Source organism: Morchella importuna (assembly GCF_003444635.1).
Source record: "Morchella importuna strain M04M26 chromosome Unknown Morimp01GS011, whole genome shotgun sequence".
Lineage (NCBI taxonomy): Eukaryota > Fungi > Ascomycota > Pezizomycetes > Pezizales > Morchellaceae > Morchella > Morchella importuna.
Window position 1 is genome coordinate 126,137 of NW_025763408.1, and position 24,013 is coordinate 150,149.

Genomic DNA, 24,013 nt, shown 5'->3' on the forward strand with positions numbered 1-24,013 from the left:
GCCTTCTGCCAATGATTGTTCTTCTCTTTCCTTGGAATCGTGACTACACGTAATAGATGCGTTGCTTTACCAGCCCTAGAAAAGTTTCTGTGGAAAGAGTTGCTCAGGGTTAGGGTATAACTATACAGAAATCGAGTGAGAATATATGATGCAAACCGCAGGGCAGGTGTTTGGAAACGGCGTGGATGGGCTTCTGTTCTTCATGCGGCGCAGATTGAGTTCATTTCACCCTATTTCCCTTCCACCTTCGATCTTAGGCGGGGTTAACAAGGAAGGAAACTTATGCGGAAACTGGGATGGTATATTATACCCAAGTCTCTCCCTACTTCACCATCCTTTCTAACCTACACATAACACTTTCTTCCCCACCAAGACCTTCTTTCTCCCCATCAACATTTTCTTCCACACATCTTCTTTATTCATCAGTACTTGAACGTACTCGTTTCTGTAGCCTTCAACTTCTTCAGGCTCTCACGATATCCATCATGCAGTACGCATTTTCTACCCCACTAATGTGCAGCTTTCTTTCCTAATTTTTTCGTTTTTCTACTTTGTTTTTCGTCTCCTATCCACACCATGCAAACTCCTTCCTCTTCTTCCCCGGATACTATCCGTTTCTCGACCTGTTCATCACTCGCTTTCTTTCCTGCGTATTGTAAGACTTTTCTTTTCATCTTCTTTTCTTTCCATTTTCTTTTCTTTCCATCTCTTTTCCAGCTTCTGTTTTCCCCCGTTTCATCAAGTTGGCTCCCTCGATATCGCTCGACTGCTTCTTCTCTCCGCCATGCAAGTTTACTCTCTTTTACTGCCCTGCGGTATACCCATATACATGTATCTATCACCTATCATCCTGCCCCATTCACTCCGTTCTGTATCTGCTTCCCTTTCCTTGCCTTAATTTTCATCGTACTTCGACTACAACGTTATTTGCTCCTGCCCCAACCTATTCCATCAACTTCCTTCCCCTTCCCCCAACATACAAAACCTTCCTTAACATCTACCACTACCTCTTTTCTGCTGTCTTTGTGTGCCTGTCGATACACGCTCTTTTTGCCTCGGCGTCTGTCTTTCTTCGTGGTAGTTTTCCTACCTACTAATCACCAACCCCGACTCCATTCTCCCTTACACCAACTACCCTCGAGCATCCACTCCTCCTCTTTCTCTATTTCTCATTCCTTGATCCCTCGCACAACGAGTTTCTTCCCCCCGATATTGCCCTCCACCTCTTGTCCTAGATGGATCCCCTTCTTTCAACCATCCGCACCTGCCCACATACATGTCTATCATTTGCATGTGAAAGGACTTTTTGCGTCAGTTAATGCCTTAACTTTCTTTCTCTTTTTTTTGATTTTTTTTTTTTTGGCTGTCAATTATGTCACTATTTCCCTCGCGCCCTTTGTCTTTCTCTGCCCCGCGCCAGTTCCCCATCTTGCGAGTTAGGGAGGTAAAGACAGTATTCTGTTCACAGCGACAACCGACGCACCAGTGTATTGGTGTCCATCACCGGGTAGTTAACTGGGAGGGTACATGGCTGGCGACACAATACACACCAATAGTAGTACACCTGCACCTGATGATATACCCTAAGGTACAAACGTTGTTAGGGGTCGGGATAGTGATTTATCCCCGCCAAGAGATATCTGTCCTAGTTTATCTAAGGATATGGACTTCTGAGGTTGATACTGGTAGTTTATAAAAGAAAATCTGGCAAGATAGAGGCCTGCGCCTCCTCCGCCCAACGATATTCCGCTGAGGAGCATGGGAATCTATCCGGAATATAGGCGGTGGTTCGACAACGTCTATCCTCCACCAGCTTCGCCGTGATCCCGATAGTATCACAGCCTACGACCTAATATCATATAGCGAGGCGCAGAGGTCTTCCGGGGAGTGGAGTCTATAAACGATCAAATAGTACCTCCACATCTCATCTACCTTTTGCGCCAACCATTCAAGACCTAGCCCTCTAAAAGACTAAGTGAAATGTGTTGCTAATTGAATTGCACACGACATAGTGGATACGGCCCTAGGCGTAATGCAATACTTTCCCACATCACGGCACTAGGGCACTAGGTGACTCACCGTGACTCACTCGTCTGTCCGCCATTCGATATACCGCCAGAACGGTAATTTGAATTCTCCCATGGCTCAGTAGGCGGCATGAGGTATATGCTACTTGCAAGGCTCTGGGTTCAAACCCCATGCTTTGTGGCCTGAGTTCATTGTTGTAGACTTAATTATACTGCGAGCATAGGGACACACATCACTGTTACTAAAGTTCCGCAAGACAGGATAATAGGGTCATATGATGCCGCAGAAAACATATATTAACCGACAAAACGTAGTATTACAATTTACTAGATAACAGCCACATTCTCCGAACCTCCGCATTTAACAACCTTCCTCCTCACCGCAATCGCTTGTATCATCTGGTTCCGTTTCCATAGATCTAGGGATCATGGGGCCTTCGATGCCCACTGGTGTTGCAGCCCCAGACAAGAACTCGCGTAGCTCCGCAGCAGTACGGGGCTTTACGTCAATTGATTGCTTACAGGCATTTAACACATTCTGAGAATCGCGGTTAGAGGTCGTGTAATATAAGTCAATGGGAAAGACTGACCCTGTACGCCCAGAAAGTTTGCAATTGTTGCAAAAGATCGTCGACACGGTCGTATTGACTTGGAACTTTCCGTATCACGTCAACGGTCATTACACACATGTAGCCTTTCCCAATAACCATTCGCCTGTTTTGGCAATGCCACCCTATAGTAGTTATCTTTAGCATAGCCTCTGTGGTGTGTCTATAAATGGCGACCTTACCTCCCATCACAGCGCCCAAAACCTGCAACTTAAGTCTACCTCGAAGAGGGATAGTAGACTTCTGCAGCCTATATAACATGTCATGTAGCACCTTAACGACCTTCAAGGTATCTCGAGTCCATTTCCTGGCAAACTCAGAAACGAAAGTCTTCGAATGTTCGGCCGCCCCAACCTCGTGATTATCAAGACGCATGATAGAGTCGTAAAGGTGACCGATACGCTGCCGCTCATCCGGCGAACGATGGACATTTTTCCTGTCAGATGTGGAGAGCGACATCGACTCTCCTCTAAACCGGTTAGCTAGAATAGCAGCAAGGGGATGAAACATGCCTGCTTATATAAGTACCAGGCACTGTGCCCATGCATTGATCATAGAGGATACCCCACATGTTGGAAGTGAGCCAAAACTCCCCGTGATCACGAGTGAAAGCGCTGGGGCTATCCAACAGGCCAGACCAGCAGCGCATTGCGTTGTCAAGCCACGTACGTCCAGCCCGTTCCTCGAGAGGTATCTCCGGGGTGAGTGGTGGAGTAGTATAGATATACTCTTTAAATTGGTCGGCGTTGTTGTGCTGTCGACATGTAGGTCAGCGGGTGGGTATGAGCAATTAGAGGGCAATGTGACATACCCCACCATATCGAACAATGGCATCCAGAAACCACCCATCCGTCTCGGGAAGCGGTGGTATCTCCTCGCATATCATTCTTCTCTCATTATCGGAGAACAAACCCATAACCTGTTCGTCTGATGTATCGATAACCCAGGAGTGGACTGCGAGCTCCCACTCACAGTCTTTGAAGTGGTGATAGAGAACGTCTTCCACATAACGAACCCCCCCTAGTGAAGGGTTATTTGCACCAGAGGTATCTCGGAGGGGCCATTTTGCCCTATCCTTCAGGCTGGCCCAGGTGTGCTTGAACGCTTTGAGATGCCTGTCAGTATTAGTGCATCAATTCTCGCTTGGGGAAGTGTGTCATTACCGTGAGGCGGAAGCTGCCCGCCGTGAGGCGGGGGCAGCCCGCCGCGTTGGCGGTGAGTCGTTTCGACCATTTGAAGCGGGACGCTTCCTTTTTCTAGACCCAACGTTCGATGTAAGCGTGGAGTTGCTGACATTACCACTAACAAAGATGGCGGGCTGAGAGGCGCAGGTGGCTTGCGGGAGGGGGGCGGGTGGCTGGAGGATGTCGAAAACCTTGCAAATGTCGTGTTTGTCCACACCCTAAAATCACATGCATAACGAGCATTAAATTAAGCATACCAACAGGTCGACAGGCCCGGGACAGCATGATAGGGAAAATGCCTTGAACAACAGACAAGCCACGTAAGCCATCCGTGCTCCGGTGGAACCGGATCGGCATATTCCCTCAGCATGATGGACCGCAACCCGCCTTGAACAACAGACAGGCCACATGAGCCATCTGTGCCCTGCTGGGACTGTTGAAACCGTTCGTGACCTGACTCGTCCGTAAGGGCCACCGACCATCGAGCGTCCCCTGCTATAGTTGATGGCTTCAAAGAGAAAGGCCTGGGACGAGCAAACCGGCGCACGAACGGTCGTTTTCACAAGGATGAATACATAAATGAGGATCTTACATTTATTTCATATCTGTTCAGCAGCCTTTCAGCTATTTTCCGGCGTTCCGGCATGTCGTCGTCATCGCGAGCTCGACGTAGACCCCGCACCCATGCATCAGTGAGAAACGATTTTGCGTCGGGGCGTGTGAGGAGGATACGGGGGATCTCAAAGATGAAGCTGTATGCACTCCAAAGGGCTGGTTTCACGTTATCGAAATATTGATTCACTTGATATTGGTCCAATAACCTCTGTGCTCTCTCGCGGCGCTCAACGTCCCGTTCACCAGTACTATTAGTGACGATAGACTCCAAGGCCTGCTCCCATTTTCGACCAGCCTCCGACCTAGGGAGCTTGAGGTAGTCGATAAAATCCGAAAACCGCCATCGATCGTGCGAACCATCAAAGTATGTGGCAGATGAAGGATGATGAGTCTACTGGTAATTAGTCTAAGTACAAACGAACAAAACGAACAAGAGGGTTGTAAGGTAGGTCTACTCCCGACATAGTGCAAAGATTAATGTTCAGAGGCCGTACAACTCATTATATGGTTCCGTAGTGGCAAGGGGCAACTTATCTTGTCACTACCCTCCGCGGAGATAACGTATGCCAAGTCCTTATTTCGAGACCAGCCACGCCTATCCCAGGCAAGATAAGAGGCTGGAGGGGGGCCTGAAAGTCCCGTAGGGGCAGTTATCTAGCCCATAGGAGAAGTGATCTCTGTGTTCTGATCACGTGTACGATTACTGCCCTCTGTGGAGATAACGTATGCCAAGAGGGGGGGGGGGCTGAAAGTCCCGGGGTAGAAGCTGATTGAGGCAGTAATCTAGCCCCATAGGAGAAGTGATCTCCGTATTCTGGCATGCTAATGCATGTGTGAAAGCTAAGCCGCCGTAGTTGCTTATTCGGGACGGCCAAATCCCGATACGGAAGGTCTGTGTGTGGATCGGTGGACAGTCTCTTTATAAGCGCGTAACACACCTGCTCGCCCGACTACACAACTTCATTGTAGTAGCAATTGATATAAACCCACATTATCACCATACCTAAGAGAAAATTACCATCACGAAAAGCACTGTCGAAGAGTCGAAGAGATGGAAGAGGAGCAGGCCCAATTTGAGCTTACTGACCCCAATTTGACCGATTTAGACTACATTCTGGAGCAGGCCTTTATCTATGAGGGCAACAACCGCGGGCCAGCTGGAGTCTACCACTCTGGCAGCACTTTGGCAGATATACTCGCGGTGCAGATAGACGACCTTCGAAACCGACTTTTCAAACTAGAGGAGATAAGTCAGACTAGTAGTATGTCCCGGAATAATGACATTGTGAGACGGGCGCCGTTATACTAACGCCATACCAGATGAATGCCCGACGGCCACAAAGAATGCGAAGGTTGTTCGCTAGTCTGATGACCTAACCGAAACGTTGGGCGGTTTAGAGGCTGTAGACGATACGCCGATTGCTATGGAGGTTGAGATAGAAGCGGGCCCTCCCAAAAGATTTAAGCATAAGAAGGGGGCGGATGGCACAACTTCTCCCAAACGTCGTCGTACTAACCCCTTATCAGACGTACCGGACGACGCCCAGCCGGTCGGTGGGTTAATTGGAAATCCGGGCGGCGGTTCGGGGACTAGAGGCGATACACTGACTGATGAGAAAGGTGAGATGGCGCAGATCTGACACACGTAAACACTCGCTGACAGCATCTAGGAGACGGTCCCGAGGAAACTGGCACCACGCCAGCCGGCATCCAACCAGCAAATAAGGGCACTAAGGTGACCCGTGGTTCCAATAAGTCCACTACAAAGTCAAGTTCGAGGGTAGTCAAGCCGAGCAAGGAGCTATTATCTATCCCTCAGGAGATTTTGAAGATATCCTGCTGTGATATCGGGGAGAATGGGGAGCTTGGCCTTGGACTTAACGGTGGCAATGCAGTAAAGCGGCCCAGGTTGAACCCGTTAATGGATAAAGAGAACGTTGTTAGTGTTGCGGTGGGTGGGGCACACGTCATGTACCTCACAATTGACGGCAGGGTTTTTACGCATGGCGTTGGAGACGACGGCGCGCTAGGCCGGCACGTCCCTACGGACCAAGAAGGCGCAGACGCGAGGGAGATTGCAGAAAATCCTGCTGCTGTTCAGTTCCCCCATGGGGTAAAGATCGCTCGTATTGCGGCTGGTGATAGCTTCAGTATCGCAATTAGCACAAAGCGCCGCGTTTATGCCTGGGGCACCTTCAGACTGGTATGTGATTCATCTCGGTTTAAACGCCTACTAACAGTTCGGCAGGACGACGGTAGTAAAGGATTTTCCGCGACGACACAAATTCAAAAAGAGCCTTCTCTCATACGTACAATAACCAATGTAGTCGACGTTGCTGCCGGGGCAAACTATGTGACGTTCATGACCGCAGATGGCAAGGTGTGCATAGTTGGGACTGTGCTGGGAAGCCCACCACCACAACGACGACGCTTGGCGAGGTTGGGCAGCGAACCGCGCGATTATGTCGGCAGCCCCACCTGGTTTAAGGGCTTGTCACCCCGCGCTATCTTTGCTGGGGAGCGTCATGGATTCATTCTCTCATCATCATCAAAAGGGCATGTACTGGCATTTGGTTCCAATAGTTCTGGCCAATGTGGTATGCGTGGAGGTAGCCAATATAGTGAACCGAACCTGGTGACATCTCTTTCGGAGCATAAGATAGTTTCTATAGCTGCCGGCAGTGAGCATACGATTATGTTAACGAACGACAACAATGTTTTAGCATGTGGAGTTAACTTGTACGGCGAGCTCGGGTTGGGCGCGAGGTTCGATGAAATTGACGCTTCGGACAAGATGCTATCCCCAACACAATTACACAAGGGTAAACCCCCTGAGTTTTTCGCTTTAGCCAAGCCGTCACCTATAGTCAAACTTTCGGGCCACGCTATATCGGTCGCGTGCGGTGCTCGTCATAGCATCGTTACCACTAAGACTGGGCAAATCTATACCTTTGGACTTGGGTCGTCGTATCAAACCGGGTTGGTTCCCATTAAACAGTTTGCTGAGGTACGGGATGGAATGACGCACTATCGTGACCTCGATTGGCATTGTAACCCAATGTTGGTGCGCAACACAGTCACCACGGGAATGTTCATGACTGTTGCTGCGGGTGGTGCGACGTTTTCGGTCTTCGGTGGGAGGACTATGTCGGAGGAGGAAATCAAGGGCATAGAACAGACGCGGAGTGAGGAGGAAAAATCGATTTGCGGGGCGGATTAACGAGGAATGCGTTTTAAGATTATGTATCTATATTTGACCTCACGGCAGGGACCACTGGCCTTAGGCTATTATTGAATTTGCACCTGGAGTAGAGTATTTGAATTATAAGTGATGTGTTGTGTTGGTGGGGGTAGACTTTCCCCGCTCAATTAAAGTGGGTATAACCCCCTCAGAGGGATTTTGGAGACACCAAAACAATCGTCTCCTACCCCGGAAGAGGGTCAGTCGTGTCAGATTTTGGGGTTGGATCCATCAAAGGCAGGAGGATAATGCAAATCAGGAACTCTACCCATCAAGCCCCAAATATTTGGCATCGAGTAAACGAGGCTTCGGGTATTTGTTTGGCCGTGGTCAAAAAGCCTCATCTAATAAGATCTGAGGCACTCCAGAGATGCCCGAGAGCTAAGTACATACTCAGCGAGAAAACCGAGAGGCAGTTCGATATCCATGAGAAGAGATTATAGGTACACTTGGGGCGGTATCGGTTCGAGTAAAGAGTGATGATGCATCAGCTATCACTCGACCATGACAATTGGCTGAGTACTAGTTAAGGTACCAAGCAATTATGACGATGACTATGTGGTATTGGTAGCGGTACTCTCCAAGGGTAGGAGGTCATCCATGGATTTTGAGATTCAATGGTGAACAGAGGTCCGTTGGGTCTCGGATCTGGTGTTTAGCCACGACATTGGTCGAAGACAGCCTTTCCATCGCCGGCTCTAAACTCTAGTACCTTCTTTCGAAGAATAATCCAGTCGATGGTTGGATATGACAAGATGCCCAATTTTGACAAGTCTCGGGCTGCCAACACACGCAGGTACCAGCACTCGAACGTACCACTCATGCTCACTCGAACAGGTAACGAAAAAAGGAAAGAGTCAACGCTGTAGCCGGTTTCTGCACCTCTTGAATTGAGCTTCTTTGTCACCAATAACCGCCAATGTTCGATTGAGGGGGTATTCAAGTGACCAGGGAAGGCATCTATGTCTTAGGTCGTTTCCATAGAAGTTTGAACATGCGCTCCTCCAAACGCTCCCCTATCTCTTACTTACAGAAATAACCATCTACATAGACGTCAGCACGAATCAGACACCACTACTTGTCAAAACTTAACTGGCATTCCAGCTCGGACCCAATCCTAGCACATTCTGTTCTTATCTTGTTCCTTCTACAAGGATCTACTTACTTACTTACAATCAGATAAGATAAGATCCAGTGTAAGACAACCGGATTAATTCCTTGTTTTTCCGGAACTCCTTTTCCCTGCATATCGCTTGTCTATCAACGTCAGAAACCTGAAAGTTGGATGATTTAGATCACATTTTATTCCATAGATCTGCCAGGCGGTGATCGACGGACTGGCGGCGTTCTGGAAGCTTGAAATCAAGGAATGCCGAAATCGAGATGAGCTTGCTGAGGGTTCGGCATCAGGTATCACTCGATCGGTAGTGAGCGCCATAGGATGACCTGGGTTTGGTTTCCGTGTTGGGTAGCAAAAGTACAGCGAGAGGTAGAAACAGGGGCCTAAAAAACAGGGTTTCTGTGGCTGGGCAAGCCAATAGGACTCCTCCCATATTTCTACAATAATCTTACCGCAAGCTGTACGGTTTCGTATGGCACGGCACGTAGTCGAGCCACCCTCCAAAACAACAGAGGTTTATTGCTAAGGTGTGGAGATGTGGGCTACGCGGAGGGATGTGCATGGGAGGCATCTGCTCTTAGACTGAGGCCCCAATAGTCTCATAATGACCTTAGTTTTGCTGATCATTTGTTTGGCAAGTCCCAATTACTAATGCCTTCATCAATTACTAACCTATCAATACCGTGCTCCAACACACTTTCATAGTCCAAGTTCAATCCCAGGTTAAAGCGAACGTCTCTATTTCAATCCAGACCTCTAGCCTCTATTGAAAGATCTCAACTGTTTTTATCGATGATGGATGAGGTTTCCGATGTCTGGCCTGGGCCGGGCCGGCTGGGGTTTGGTTTCGGCCCAGACCGGCCGGTTGAGCCCTCGGAGGTCCGTCACCGTCACACTATCAGGATCCTAGTGAATAAGTATTCATCATAAGGAGTTCAGTTTTGCTTTTCTCGATATTATATCTTCCTAGTCCGTACGATACAGCTCAGAGTTTCAGGCCTAGCTGATATGTAAATGTCTGCGCAGCAGGCCTGTTGGTAGGTTTTATATATGTATCAATTATTTTAACGTTGCAGTTTAATGCAGGTATTCTAGTCTCTAGCTAGCCGCTAGCACATCGATAGTCCGATAAACCCGATTTAGGTAGAAAAAAATACTCTTGAAAAATATCTCGTGGACATTTTATGGATGCAATTGTCTCGACCGGTTCTAGATGAGGACCGTCCAAGCCCAAATCCGAGGAATAGTGGGCCCGACTCGACTGAATTCTTAGAATCCCTGGGGTGTTGGGGCCATGAATTGAATGGTTCCAATCCGATGTGAAGTCAGATTCTTAATCTAGCCCAGTAGACTGTGGTCTCGATGGCTCTGAACACCTCGATGCATGCCTAATATTCTACAAGATTCTTTTATTAGTTACAGTTTATGCACTTCTATAAGGCTTCCATACTTAGTGTGGGCCACATTAATGCCCACTCCGGATCCCTGTATAGATCCTTATCAGCTGCAGTAGCTTTCTCGTGTTTCTAGTCGAATGAGAGTGGCCGTCCAACTCACCTGCGTGTTTATCGGTGCGAATCAAATCTCACATCCATGAGCAGAATTCAGTGAGCTGTTTTTATCCTAAAGGAGCCAGAAAAAGAAAAAGAACCTAAAAATAATTTGGATCAGATCGTAAAACCAAGTGAGAAAGAAAGGTAGGAACAAGCTTCCCTTGGTCGTAGACAAATAGGTGCTCGAAGACAAGTAATTAATAACTTATGACAAGGTACAATTTTTACAGGCCAACTGGCAACAACATGTAAGCTAAGCGTTACTGCACATAGAGAGTCTGAGTACTAAGACTAGGGAAAGAGTTAGGCAAGCTGAAATCGTTTGGTCTCATTGGGAAAACATCTTCCGTTGCCTGAGCTAAGATGTAATTAATTGACTTTAGTACTAATAGCTACACATAGTGAATCACATATCCGGTGTTACTAGAGAATCTGCAAGCATCCCCTTGATTGTGAAGCTGATTTCATTGAGATATTATCTTCTTATCGAGCCTTGCTTACTGGTTGCAATCCCTAGGGATTTTGAAGACCATGACCAACACGTAGTCGTTAGTAAAGATTTCTCGAATGAATAAACTTGGAAAAAAAACGCGAAGAATCTAGATCTATTTGGTTAGGGAGCTTTGAAATCTCTCGGAGTCTGGGTAGCCTTATAATTATCACTGATATTAATCTTTATCATTCTCACAGACTACACCTGTAACAAATTGGCCCAAAGGTATACTAGACAAGACGTAAACACTGTTTTAACAGACCGCAATGGGCACCGACACCGGTAGAGCCCGTCTATAAGGAGGTTTCTGGAACTCGGGTTTGGTGAAGGCCCCAATTTCCGAAACATCTCTACAGGAGTACTCCGCGTTGGTTTGTATGCGACTAGCTCCAAAACCAAGTCACTCGTAAAGATGTTTCTGATGCTCGAATTCTGACAAAAGAAATACCAACACCAAAAACATTCCCACGGGCAACTTCCCTATTCTCGGAGCATAGGCCTCGCCCACAAACATGTTTCTGGCATTCGGGAAGCGACAATAATCGACTGCCCCAAGGCCCAAAACATCTCTATAGGAGAGAGCCCCATTTATATAGACACGGGACAAACCAAATACCAACTCGCCTATAAAAATGCTTTTGATGCTAGCGTTCTAGAATCAGACTGCTATCAAAGGCATTTCTACAGGAGCTTGCTCCACAACAAGTGTAGCGCCCGAGTGAGCACCTATGACTAGGGCGTAGAGGTCAGGCCATGGAGCGTGTCCAACACCGACCACGAGTGATAGTACGCATCAGCGGTCAAGGGGCACAAGCAGCATCCCTTCAGCAGGTTTTGTATCTCGCCGTTTCTTACAACCCAGAATTAAACCGGTAGAGGAGGGGGAAATACAAAATCTGCGAACCAGTCCGGAAGGCCAAAACTCGGCCCACGATATCAGAAACTTGTAGCCACAAAACTCCGCATCCCTTCAACAGCTCTTGTATCTCAATATCTGCTGCACCCTGCCTCAAATAGAGGACGCAACAACATTAAAAATACAAAACCTGTGAACGGAGCGCTTTCCAAAACCTATCCCTCGGTATCCAAAATTATGCACACATCCCTTCAGTAGATTTCGTAACCCACATCACCTGCGACCAGCTAGAAACTGTGTATCTGTGAATGAGAGTTACGAAATCCAAGAGCCAAAAAGCCAAAAGCCAAAAGATCACACACACATTCCTTCGCCAGATCTTGTAAACCACCAAGGAGTGCTTCCCTAATCCCCACCCATTCCTTTGTCGGGTCTTGTAGACAAAAATCTCTCTCAGTTTGAGAAAGCCAAAAATACCGAACTTAAGACCCTCTCTCAAAACCCTTATACGTCCCTCCATTAGATCTCGTCCAGAATCGCACAGTCCTGGCGAGACCTAGGGCACCGCGGATAGACAAGACCCACGAATGGAGCGCTTTGCAAAAAAAGAACTCCCCAAACTTCAAAATGCCACCGGCGAATGCAGCAAGCCCAAAAAATAAAAAGTTGAATGGAGACACGGGGAATCGAACCCCGGACCTTCTCAAGTTTCCAATGCCAGGTGGCACTGCAAATGAGATGTTATACCCCTAAACCATATCCCCACTTTAGTGTTATGAACTCGGTTAGTATTTTGTGTTCCCGGTTAGCGCCAAGGACTAGGTGACGGATCCAGTTAGGGGGAGGTTATCAGGCAACCGTCGACGAAGGAAGATCTACTCCGTGACGGTACTAGCGCTAGCGCCTATCCCGGTGCCGCCACGCACCTGTGGGTACTCGAACACGGTAGCTAGACCGCTGATCTTTTTCTAAATCCCGACGGCGCTCAAACGTCTTCGCGCCTTTCATAACACTGGATGGTACTAATGTATACTTGCAGAGTTTCTGACCCTACCGTTAAACTCACGTAACATCTGTAGTCCTCATTGAGTTCCCTGTCCTGGAACACGTTCTCGAGTATCTCACGGGACCCTGGTGCTGGGGGCGCCACCGAGTGGAGTTGCGCCACTAGTTGGGTGGGGGGGTATAGCCTTGGCTTTATCACGTGATATCTCCGTTTAGGGTATAAGCTATCAAAGTTTGTACCCTGGGAACTAGTTCTAGCACGCTAAGGCTGAATTATATAGCGATTCCAGTCTCAATTGCTAGACTCAGGCCACTAAGCGTATCGCCATCACATGAATTTTGATTTAAGATGACGCTTAGCAGCCGGAGTGTAATAACGGAAACTGGTACATAATAGGGGTAGTCGGCTGTTTGACAGTCAAGACCAGGGCTGTTGGTTTATCCCTTGGACGCGTGAGACATTTGGAGAATCTCTCTCATGCATTAGCGGGAATTGGCAGTCATGTGACCTAGAATTTGGCTGAGAAAACGTCCGGGTAAGCAGTTTGCTGCATTTATTGGTCTTCGGAATACTCAGAGATGCCAAAAACTTCGCAAGTTGCTGCTTTATTATAGTAAATCGTTTCCTAGGTAGGGCACGCTAATGCATGAGAGAGATTCTCCAAATGTCTCACGCGTCCAAGGGATAGTGGAAGGAACTCAGTGGCTTTCACAGTTCCTATTGGTCTAAACCATACTTCCTCTATGATCCGACAGTTGCCGATACGACCGTTAGCGGTTTCATATATATAGTAAGATCTAGATCTATACTACTTGCGCAAGGACTACCTCGTATCATTAAAAGCCTTATAAAAATGCCCCTAGAGAAGTGCAGGAAGAAGCCCATTTTCAGACTCCCGCAGGGCAAAAACTGTGGGGTCAAATCGTGCTGCTTTTAAGTTTAGAGTGCCTGCAGAACAGTGATATCCTTGGGGGTCGAATTATCCGGGATAATACAACGATATCGCACTGTTTCTCTCACCACCTCTTGTCGGTTCTCTAAAATAACCGCCAATAACGAGGCAGAACTAAAGGCAGTTTTTTCAGGAGAAAGAGCCCCATATTCAATCTCCAAGGATGCCGATATCAACTATGCTGCGCCCGCTTCCTAAGCTATGACAACGACATATCCTCCTTGCAAGGTTGCTTGGACTTGGATCTTGGATCTTGGAGCTTGCGCGTTTACCCAACGGCCATGGAAATCCCTTGCACCTATGGCCGAATTGTAACATGACAGGTGCCATTCGTCATGGACCGCTAACTCAAATATGTGAGATTAGGTTTAGAGTTGTGAGCGAGCGAGCGAGTGATGGGTCGTGCCTTAGCCATAAGCCTCGGCAGGAACCTGAGGTAGTGTAGATATTAGCCTATTTATAGAAGCACCCCTGTAATACGATACCTCTGCTCCATCTTGAGCAACCAAACAGCAGGCAAGAAGTACCTGCATGTACGTACTTCTACATACTCGATGTATCTCTACTTTCTCTACACCTGACCTGCTGCACCCATCTACATATCAATGTGCTGCCAAAGAAAAGCCACGCGGCGATTTGGACCATGAGCGGAAGCCGGGACTTGTAGGGACCCGAGCAAACGTTTCGATCCTCTTTCAGAATCAGAACCCTCGTTCGACCCTGCTTTCCTATCCAAGATCCCAAACCAGAGAGGAATCCCACCCCGTATCGCTGCGCCCGGTTTCACCAGCCCCCACGGCCCACACAGAAAGGGTCCACTCCACTCCAGTCCGCGGAATACAAATCAAATCGGAGATGGCAAAAAAAAAAAAAAACGATTGTCCCAAGCTTCCTAAGCCGGAACAACCCTCGTCCCGCGGATCCGACGTGATGTGACGCTGAGGGAATATTTTGACAACGCGTATCCTAGCCGCCGCTCTTCGCTTTCCTCTTTTTTTTTTTTTTATTTCTTCCTTCTGCCATGTGGTTGTTCCCTGAAAAACGACGAGTAACCCTAACCCTGACCGTTGTGAGTGAACGAAGTAAGCCGCAGTTATGACGTAGGTGGTTAGATAAGACAAAGAGACTCTGAGACGGTTGCAGAAGAGTAGAGTGGTAATATTAGAAATAGGTATCAAAGAAACGCACCTTTCTGCAAAGGGAGACGACAGTGCGGAAAGTTGTACTCGTATTCGAGGCTACGACTGGGGCTTAAAAAAAAGGCTGAGTTATTTCTGGGAGGGGTGGTGGGGGTGGAGGTGGTGGGTTGTTGGTATGCCAGTACGAACGCCAGTATGGCATGGCATGGGTTGTGTAAAGTATTGGTAAGGGGTGGGGTGGGAGGTGTAAGGGGGGTATGTAGGGATTATCGGTAGACATGGATGGCGGATGGGTAGCTAGCTAGGCTTGGGAGTAATAATTGAGGCCTCTATGACGTGGAACCGAAGACTGCTGCTTCGTCATGCCACACACGCAGGAAAGGCCGACAAGGACTGTGACTGACTGGGAGTCCCTATCAAAGGACAAAGCAGGAAAGAGCTAGAAGCGCGGCGGCGGCGGAGAGCTTATATTTCATGGTGCTTTCCCACCCTCCTCTTCGATCTTATTTTTTGGGATCATACAAGAAACCATATCATTGGCTCTTATTACCATTACTACCATTACTACCACTTATTATCACTGAAGTCGTACCATTATTGACTTTTTATACTCATATCGATATTATCATTACTACCACTGCGAAAACAACTTATATCACCGCCTGATTGTGGAAAACATTTATATTGAAAACAAAAACAACTTACAACTATAACTCATATCTACAATGGCTGCTGTTATGAGACCAGATAACGCCTGGGTAAGTACAAACCCAACTTCCAAATCTCTATATCAAAATACTAATTAATCTCCAGGGCGCACCACCCCCCTACCACCCCACGACAGCAACCCCCGTCGTCCACACTCCAAATCCCTCTCCAACACCACCCCACGGCCCACCCCACGGCCACGAAGCACCTCAGCGGGCACCCGCCCCCTCGCCACCCTCCAGCGCGAAGCCCGCCGTGCCCACCGCTCCCCACACCTCAAGAAGTCTGCCATCCCAGGCCCAGACACCATCGACCGTCTCGACAACATTCTCGGCGGCACCCCATACCACCACGAGGGCCCGTTCGACGCCACACTGCGCGCAAGACAGATTCCCGGAAGAAGCCCCGTGGAGGCGCTGGCGTGGAGTAATGCAAAGGCGATTGCGGCGACGCCGAGAGAGAACATCATTGATTGTCTGGAGAAGCATAAGCCGTTGCAGGGGACGGCGAGTGTGCCCGTTGGCATGAGGACCGCTGCGGGACAGGTGATGGGTGATTATGAGGAGGTGGATCTCATGGTGGAGAGTGGGTATCGGAGGTATCCGGGACTTGTGAGTATATTCCTTGTTATTAGGTTATGGGATGATTTAGAATGGCGGCTAATCGTTTTGGTAGGACTATTTGGATGAAGATAAGAAGGGAAAGGGAGAGCCTGGATACACGCTCGATAAGTTCGATAAGCAGCAGAAGGCCGCGCGGAAGGCGAGGAAGACGCAGAGCCTGGGACGCAACGAGTATGAGCCGTATTCTGACAACAAGACCGCCGGTGTGCACACATTGGCTGTGCCTGCGACCGCGAGCGGGTATGATGGCGCCGGAGTCAGGCGGAACAAGAGCTCTGCCGGGAGGATGGAAGGTGGAGAGTCGTTTGGGGATAAGCTGAAGAAGAGGTTCAACTTGAAGAGGAGGTTGAGCTAGAGGGTGTTTTTATCGATTGATGCACCGATGGACTGACTGTTGTTGTCACTTGTATACTGACTGTTGTTGTCACTTGTATACTGACTGACCTTTTATACGTTCATTTACGACGGGTTTTTTCCTTTGTTTTAGCTTGTGGGGGTTTTTTTTGGGGACATTTCTTTTGGGTTCTTTTGTTTTCATATATTACGGATAAATATCAGGGATGGGTACATCTAGATGTGTCTTTTGGGGGACTTTTTGGTTTTGGTTTTGACTCAAATTTGAAGTATTGCACCTAGCTGATGGAGCTCTACTGTTGTATTATTAGTTTACCTTTACATATTGTTAGCTTTGACTAGGATACGAATCATATCATGAATATAAAAAAGCATTAAACTATATTCAATACTGTCTATATACACACCTTATAACCAACTAATCTATTACAACTCCAATTCAAAAATTGTCTCTTCTTCATCTCCCGCCTCTCCCGCCCCGGGCCCCACGACCCCCTCTTCATCACTTCCACAGATAGTAGCGTCGCTATCCTCAGTACCCTCCGTACCCTCAGTATCCACGCTATCCTCACTATCCTCACTATCCCCACTATCCGCACTATCCGCACTATCCGCACTATCCGCACTATCAGCGTTCCCACCCCCACTCACACTCTCACCCTCACTACTATCACTCTCATTCTCCTCCTGCACATAATGTACTATAATAACCATCTCCTCAAACCTCACCTCCTTCTCCCCTTCCCCCTTCCCCTTCACCCCACTCCCATCCAAACCCCCTACCCCATCCTCCTCCTCCACCTCAGGCCCCGAGCGCCTCGCATTATACTGCGTCTTCCACCGCGTCTCGGCGTCAAGGTCATACATCCGCGTCACCGGCATGACCCTGTAGCCCCGCGGCCGCGGCAGCGGGTACGGCGCGATATGTGTTGTGTGCCGGGGTGGGGAGATGTGACGCGTGCGTGCTTGCCAGGGGATGTAGGAGCCACTGAAGAGGCGGCGCACCAGTTGTGGGGGTGGTTGGTGGGGTGTTGGTGGGTCAGTGTTGGTCATGGGGTGCGTGGTTGGGGGCGAGTGATGGGGTGTGATTGGGGGCTTGGGGTGGTTAGGTGGTTGGTGTGTGGTGTTTTGTGTTTTGGGGGTGACTGTAGAGAGAAGAGATGGGGGAGAAGGGACGTGGTTTTTGCGCGGCTCTATACATAGTATTCGAGATAGGTTTATAATATCATGGTCATCAGAGCTGGGAGCGCTAGGAGTTTTGGGGACTAGATGGTGTTGTTCTGGAGAATTTACGTCACTTGACGATGTTATTTTTAGATTTGTTTTGGTGGGAATTCGGATTGGTCTCGTGGGTTTTAACAAATACTATTGGTGCTATCAATCTCTTTATATATGGATTAGATGGTTGTTAATTAACGTAAATACTAGGCACAGCTTCAAAAGTATATATCCTCCTGTATAAATGGAAAATTATCTTTTCTGCTCCTCGAGTGATTGAAGATGGCGACTATGTAGATTTATCTACTGTGTTTATTTGAACAAGACCATTTTTTTGAAACCCGGGTCGATCGAATTGGTCTCGCACGCTTTCAACGGTGATGGGAGACCGAGTGATATTGTATGAAACAAACTTGAAGAAATGATTACCTGTCGCAGAATTACCTTGGCTTCAGTGGGCCGCTTAGGCTAAATTCTCAAGGAGGGCTACACTTTTCAAGAACAGTCCGATGTTCTGTTTTCTTTGGATAACATTTAGCTTGCTGTGTTTTCGAGTGATCTCTCATGACTCGAATTAACTTTTACTTACAAATGCTATGTAGTAGTTCAACCTAACATGACGATATCGGCTCATATTCATGAATGAGAGAGGTTTAAGAAACTATATTATAAGTTGACAGTTATAGGGAATCTTAGCTACGTAGTTGGGCGTTTCCTTTAGGGCGCGGGCGATAGTATTTACGTCTGCCATTCATAGCCTTCGCATGCATCTACTATTACTGATTGCAGACATAGATAATAATTAATGAGAAGAAATCCTTTAATATGTGTTATAACATTAGATACCCAATATACCATCACAAATAAACCAAACCCCATTGTCGTTTAACCCTCCAGTTACGAAGGGACAAAAAAACCTTCTTGATCCAGGGTCCCAAAATCGATTCCGACACCCCAAGAAGAAAGCTTCTTACTTGGCGCCGCGGGGTTTAACCTCAAGCTTCAGAGTACTCCACGTTGCAAGCAGAGAGTCATCGGAGAGGAATGTGGTCCAGCCGTCGGCCTCCGCCACATTCCAATCCCCATTAACGTCCTCCTCGGGCCCATCTCCGATCTGCCTACGGCCGATTACTCTCCACTGGATGTCTGAGAACCCGCAGTTCTTCGGCTCGACGTATGCTTCGCACATGGGACATACAGAAAGCTGCTCGTCCTCTTCAAAGCTGAAGGTGTTCGGGCCCCATCTGATTAGGATCTCTTTGTTGAAAGCTACGCAGGCACGCGTTTTGCAAATCCCTTTAGATAGAATTTTATATTAGTAAATAGCTATGTATTGAGCATAGTAGCGGGGGGCGCTGTCTCTCACCTATGAGGCTTATGCCCGGTACAGCCATCCGCCAGGCAGGCGCCCTGTAGTCCCAGGGTAGCCTAAGCTTATCCTTGGACCGAAGCCCGTGGAAAGAGAAATGGGTGGTCCCTATCGGCTTGACTGGGCCACCGATACGTCTTACTTCTGGGGTGCCCTTTGGGGCGTAGATGGCATTATACTTCTCGTCCGGGTCCTCTCTGTTGGTAGACATTTTTGCCGGAGGGGTCTGAAAGATATTGGTTAATTGAAGTTGCCGATGATGAGAGGTCTTTTGGTGAAGAGCTGTGATAATGATATTCGCTGGGAAGTATGTGGTATTAAATACAGAGACATGATGATTGATATGATTTCTCAAGATTGAAGTCTGGGGGATGACTTTTGCTAAGCATGTAGCGATAATGTATTTTATTCTTTGTGCTGTTAAGTTAGAGAAAAGTCTTCTCTGAATGTGGCTTCATGTAGCTTTCGAGAAACTTCCTTGTCAAATATGTCGAGAATCAGATAGATATATGTTGTCTTTATCTGCACCAACGCTTTGATCTGGGGATCAAAGATTGAGTTTTATTTAAAGATATATCATATTAGACTGGCCAAATCACCTTAATTAATTCAAGTCTTTTGATTTCTTTGGAATCCCCACAACGAATGTCTGTACCCGTATATTTAACAAGGATAATCAACGTATTCATGGAATAACCCATTGAGTATCAAAGAAGGAAATTCGTACTAGAGTGGTCTTAGCCAGAAAATAAATCTTCGGCCTCTTCATTCCAGCACATTGGTGCAAGGATATCTTTCTGATAGAGCTGCACACTCAAGCTTCCTTGTATAGTCTGGATCTCTGGCTTTGTTGATCTACCAGTGTATATATGCCCCATTCTGGATATCGCTAGTAAGGGATCAAAGAAAGCTCTCTTCGCCTCCGTACCAAAGATGTTAGATATCACTGTCCTCTATTGTCCTTGTCTTGAATTATCCATGACCAGCTTCTGTTGCGCTGGCAGCTCGTTATGAGTCCAGTCCGAATGAGTCAAGATTTCCGGCCCTAACGATTTTCTTATGATCTGGTAATGTCTAATGTTTATTGTCAGGAACCAATAGTGATTATAGGGATCGGAGATTCAGTATACCATTTTGGATAGCCCTTCATGTTTTATCGCACAGAGGTATCGGCCCAAGAGGCTAGAGGCTGTGTACAGGGCTTACATCACCCCGATGCAGGTCCGTACCAATCTGCTCACTTTGGCGAAAAATCGATCCTTCTCGTATGGCTTATCTGGTTGACAATGTCGGTGTAACCATATCAACAAAACCTAACCCTATAATGACATAGTCTAACCATATTTGTACTAGTACAATTTTCAATGTCGCTATTCACTTCACCACCGAAGGCGCGAAGTGTTGAACAAACCCCCGGCTTCACGAACATTTCAAATGATGGAATCACCAACAGCACTACCTCCAACTTCACTCGAAACACAATCTTCACTCCCTCCGGCAGAGGTCAGTTCTCCCTTCAGCTTTATGTTCTATTTACCAGATTAGAAATTGCTCTGCTAACATGCTACGTAGGTTCTTGTCCGAGACTCAGCTAAAAGAACACGCGAGCTCTTCTCTGGAGATTTCGCGAACGCATTCCTTCTCGACGATGAGTCTAGGTACCTACCGCCCTCCCTCAATCTAGCTCTACCCCACCTCATGCTCCCGTGATAGACCCCCTGACACAATCTCCACAGTCGCAAATCCCTCGTCACGAACAAAATCCGCACCGAATATGACGACCTCCGCGAGCTTCCCGCAGCACTAGCGGCCAAACAGGCCGCCGCCACAAGCGCTGCGAAACGCAAGAAGCTCGGCCCCGGCTCGTCGAAGCCCCTTGCTACAGAAGCGGACGGCGCCGATGCATCGACAATGAAGATGATTGAAGGGATCCCCTCCTCAGGGGCAACTGGACCCACCACGACTGCGCTCACAATCCGCGGCAAAGCGCCGATGCCAGGCTTTGGCGGCGCAGGTAATGCTCAGAAGAATCTTCCTGGATCGAGCTTGGTGAGAAACAATGCTGTGCAGCAGGTAAAACCTGTCTGGCACGCGCCGTGGAAGCTTATGCGTGTTATTGCCGGTCATCTGGGGTGGGTTCGCGCGCTGGCTGTGGAACCGAACAATCAGTGGTTTTGTACGGGTGCTGGAGATCGCACTGTAAAGATATGGGATCTGGCGAGTGGATCGTTGAAGTTGACGTTGACTGGTCATATTTCTACTGTTCGAGGGTTGGCAGTATCGCCGAGACATCCATACTTATTCTCGTGTGGTGAGGATAAGATGGTTAAATGTTGGGATCTAGAAAGTAATCGCGTTATTCGTCATTACCATGGACATCTGTCAGGTGTATACTCTCTGGCACTCCACCCAACGCTGGACGTCCTGGTCACTTCAGGTCGTGACGGTGTGGCACGAGTATGGGATATGAGGACCCGCACAAATGTCATGGTCCTCTCAGGACATCAAGGAACTGTGTCTTCAGTTGTCACACAGGAGGCGGACCCTCAGGTTATCACAGGTTCCATGGACTCTACTGTTCGTCTATGGGATCTGGCAGCCGGGAAAACCATGGCAGTTCTCACACATCACAAAAAGTCGGTCCGAACGATCACGACACATCCAAAGGAGTTTACATTCGCTTCTGGGAGTGCGGATAATATTAAGCAGTGGAAGTGCCCCGAGGGAGCGTTCATGCAAAACTTTGAGGGCTTTGGAGGAATAGTAAATACATTAAGTGTCAATGAAGATGATGTTCTGTTTTCAGGATGTATGTGACCCCGCATTCCCCCTTAGCTTACTACTGATAGCTCACATATAACAGCGGATAATGGTGAGATGTGCTTCTTCGACTGGAAATCCGGACACCGCTTCCAAAAGATGGATACCACCGCGCAACCAGGTTCCTTGGAAGCAGAGCAGGGTGTATTCTGCAGTACTTTCGATAAGACAGGTTTGAGATTGATTACGGGTGAAGCCGATAAAACTAGTATGTCTTACCTCCCGGTGTGCGTAGTTAATAGATGCTAACATCAACCGCGTTATAGTCAAAGTATGGAAACAAGACGAAAATGCTACAGAGGAGACACATCCGTTGGATTGGAAACCAACGTTGCAGAGACGGCGGTACTAGTTTGGATTTTTGTCTTAGTGTGCTTGGACGCTTGGATATCTGGGCTTAGATGGCTCTGGAGGATAGAGGAGGCGTGATGTTTTGTTTCCTTCCTCATTTGTATTTTTATAAAAATTGCTTTTCTGTTCTGTTCTGCTCATGATATTAGGCGGCTAAATAATGAAATGAAATCTGGTCTTTGCCCCTATTCGATGGGTACGGTAGATGCTGCTACTGCCTTGTCCACTTTCCGCGTTTGCCTGGGGGTCCTGTCGAGCGGGGTGCATGCACACTGGGCGTTGAAAATGTTCCGTTTGGAGTGTAACCATCTGGGGTCTCTCAGACCGTCGATAAATTGACTGCTTGATCGATTGCATTGCTGTCGCTATCTTTGAAGCCATGACTCCGGGCCAATTCAAAGGGAGCAATGTTACCTTGTCGATTGTTCATGCGCTACCCATGTGAAAGATCACATACGCATCTATTACCCACGCAAGGAATATATAGTTCTGCCAATCTTTGCCCAATGTCTAGAATTTTCAGCCCAGAAATAGTCACAATGTGCTTAGGTGTGCACATCTCCCTATTTCCTTTCCAAAACCACTATGTGGGGCAGTTTTTGGGTGGAGATTTCAATTAGCACTTTACTGCTCCACCGGAGCACCACCTTCGTACTCCTGGATCAGGTGAGGACTTTAAAAAGTGAGTTTTCTTCCACGAAGCAAGATCGCCCGGCACCCCTAAATGAAGAGGTCCATAAGAATTATGCGCCCAAATTCCAGAGAAGTACCAGTTGTCATTCCTGCATAAGCACTTTCCTTGACCAACAAGGTCGTCCACCTCCCTCGTATTCCCCTCACTATCGAAAGATCAGTATCCATGTGCGAGCATCAGTTTTATGCACTCTCTAGGTATCCCTGTAGCTGAGTTGGAAATAGTTAAGAGTACGTACTCTTTGTTTGCGGTCAATTTGTGGTTGGGTTAAACTCTAGCCGCAGAAGAAAACAGCTCAAGCCCGGCCCATTTTTACTGGCCAACATATAATGCTTGTTCATCAACCAGCAGCATCTACAGTAGACCAGTCAGTTTCTTTCTCGTCAGCGTGCTCTAAAATGCTGATACATACCTGTGCTGGCTTCTAGAGAACACATCTAGGAGTTTGTTCGTAGTTAGCAATAATCTGCTCACCTAGGTCTCGGCCAGGTGTATAATTGGTGTAGTATGCAGGTAAGCCTTACTCGCCTCCATTAAAGAGCGCCTCAAGGAGTTTCAAGGTCTTAATATTTGTGCAGATTTTTCTTTGCTAGAGTATATTTCCCATTGAGATGAGGCCACGGATGCTAGCTATCGGAGGGATTTAGAGCGGTAGGAACCCAATACTACAACTAGTAGAATGTATGCTCCCTCTTTGTTAGAAGCATCTTGAGCGGCTTTGTGGACCGATTCAGTTGTAGTCAACCGAGGATAGTTCTCCCCAGGGTAATCTTGTTTGGTAGTGGCAGTGCACTGCGACAGTGACACAGGCTTCTTGGCTCCGGTAAGGCAGATGGTTGATTTCGATTATAAGAGTAGCGGGCAGTGGGCATGGCCCCGCGCCTCGACGAGATCAAAATAAGATGGCATAAATGCTGATGGGCGGAAACTGTTGCAAGGTCTAGGTAACAGAGTACCTACACCATAGGAGATTCACGTGTTATCACTCGATGTGCTAACCCGCATATTCGGTACGGCTTGACAGGCCAAGAATAAAACTTAATATCACAGCCAATAGCTACACTAAATCGACCACCGTTCTC

At 47.7% G+C, this 24,013-nt stretch overlaps 6 protein-coding genes across 6 annotated transcripts; 3 read left to right on the plus strand and 3 right to left on the minus strand.

Moving 5' to 3' along the window:
• Positions 1 to 2,388: 2,388 nt before the first annotated feature.
• LAJ45_04469 (uncharacterized protein) lies at positions 2,389 to 4,898 on the minus strand (the record flags this gene model as incomplete). The annotated part of the gene is made up of 10 exons (XM_046114049.1): positions 2,389 to 2,565; positions 2,618 to 2,760; positions 2,818 to 3,104; positions 3,148 to 3,389; positions 3,447 to 3,750; positions 3,799 to 4,037; positions 4,412 to 4,590; positions 4,641 to 4,736; positions 4,792 to 4,825; positions 4,890 to 4,898. 10 exons carry the CDS (start codon positions 4,896 to 4,898, stop codon positions 2,389 to 2,391), a joined length of 1,710 nt encoding a protein of 569 aa, XP_045972571.1.
• Positions 4,899 to 5,485: 587 nt separating this feature from the next.
• Positions 5,486 to 7,654, plus strand: LAJ45_04470 (uncharacterized protein; the record flags this gene model as incomplete). Its single annotated transcript, XM_046114050.1, has 5 exons — positions 5,486 to 5,696; positions 5,755 to 5,786; positions 5,835 to 6,054; positions 6,105 to 6,637; positions 6,683 to 7,654. The coding sequence occupies 5 exons, from the start codon at positions 5,486 to 5,488 to the stop codon at positions 7,652 to 7,654; spliced, it is 1,968 nt and encodes a 655-aa protein (XP_045972572.1).
• Positions 7,655 to 15,519: 7,865 nt separating this feature from the next.
• LAJ45_04471 (uncharacterized protein) lies at positions 15,520 to 16,480 on the plus strand (the record flags this gene model as incomplete). Its single annotated transcript, XM_046114051.1, has 4 exons — positions 15,520 to 15,552; positions 15,608 to 15,646; positions 15,745 to 16,113; positions 16,178 to 16,480. The coding sequence occupies 4 exons, from the start codon at positions 15,520 to 15,522 to the stop codon at positions 16,478 to 16,480; spliced, it is 744 nt and encodes a 247-aa protein (XP_045972573.1).
• Positions 16,481 to 16,905: 425 nt separating this feature from the next.
• LAJ45_04472 (uncharacterized protein) lies at positions 16,906 to 17,532 on the minus strand (the record flags this gene model as incomplete). The annotated part of the gene is made up of 1 exon (XM_046114052.1): positions 16,906 to 17,532. One exon carries the CDS (start codon positions 17,530 to 17,532, stop codon positions 16,906 to 16,908), a length of 627 nt encoding a protein of 208 aa, XP_045972574.1.
• Positions 17,533 to 18,667: 1,135 nt separating this feature from the next.
• Positions 18,668 to 19,277, minus strand: LAJ45_04473 (uncharacterized protein; the record flags this gene model as incomplete). The annotated part of the gene is made up of 2 exons (XM_046114053.1): positions 18,668 to 18,993; positions 19,064 to 19,277. The coding sequence occupies 2 exons, from the start codon at positions 19,275 to 19,277 to the stop codon at positions 18,668 to 18,670; spliced, it is 540 nt and encodes a 179-aa protein (XP_045972575.1).
• Positions 19,278 to 20,500: 1,223 nt separating this feature from the next.
• LAJ45_04474 (uncharacterized protein) lies at positions 20,501 to 22,238 on the plus strand (the record flags this gene model as incomplete). Its single annotated transcript, XM_046114054.1, has 5 exons — positions 20,501 to 20,569; positions 20,639 to 20,724; positions 20,803 to 21,875; positions 21,930 to 22,094; positions 22,153 to 22,238. 5 exons carry the CDS (start codon positions 20,501 to 20,503, stop codon positions 22,236 to 22,238), a joined length of 1,479 nt encoding a protein of 492 aa, XP_045972576.1.
• Positions 22,239 to 24,013: the final 1,775 nt, after the last annotated feature.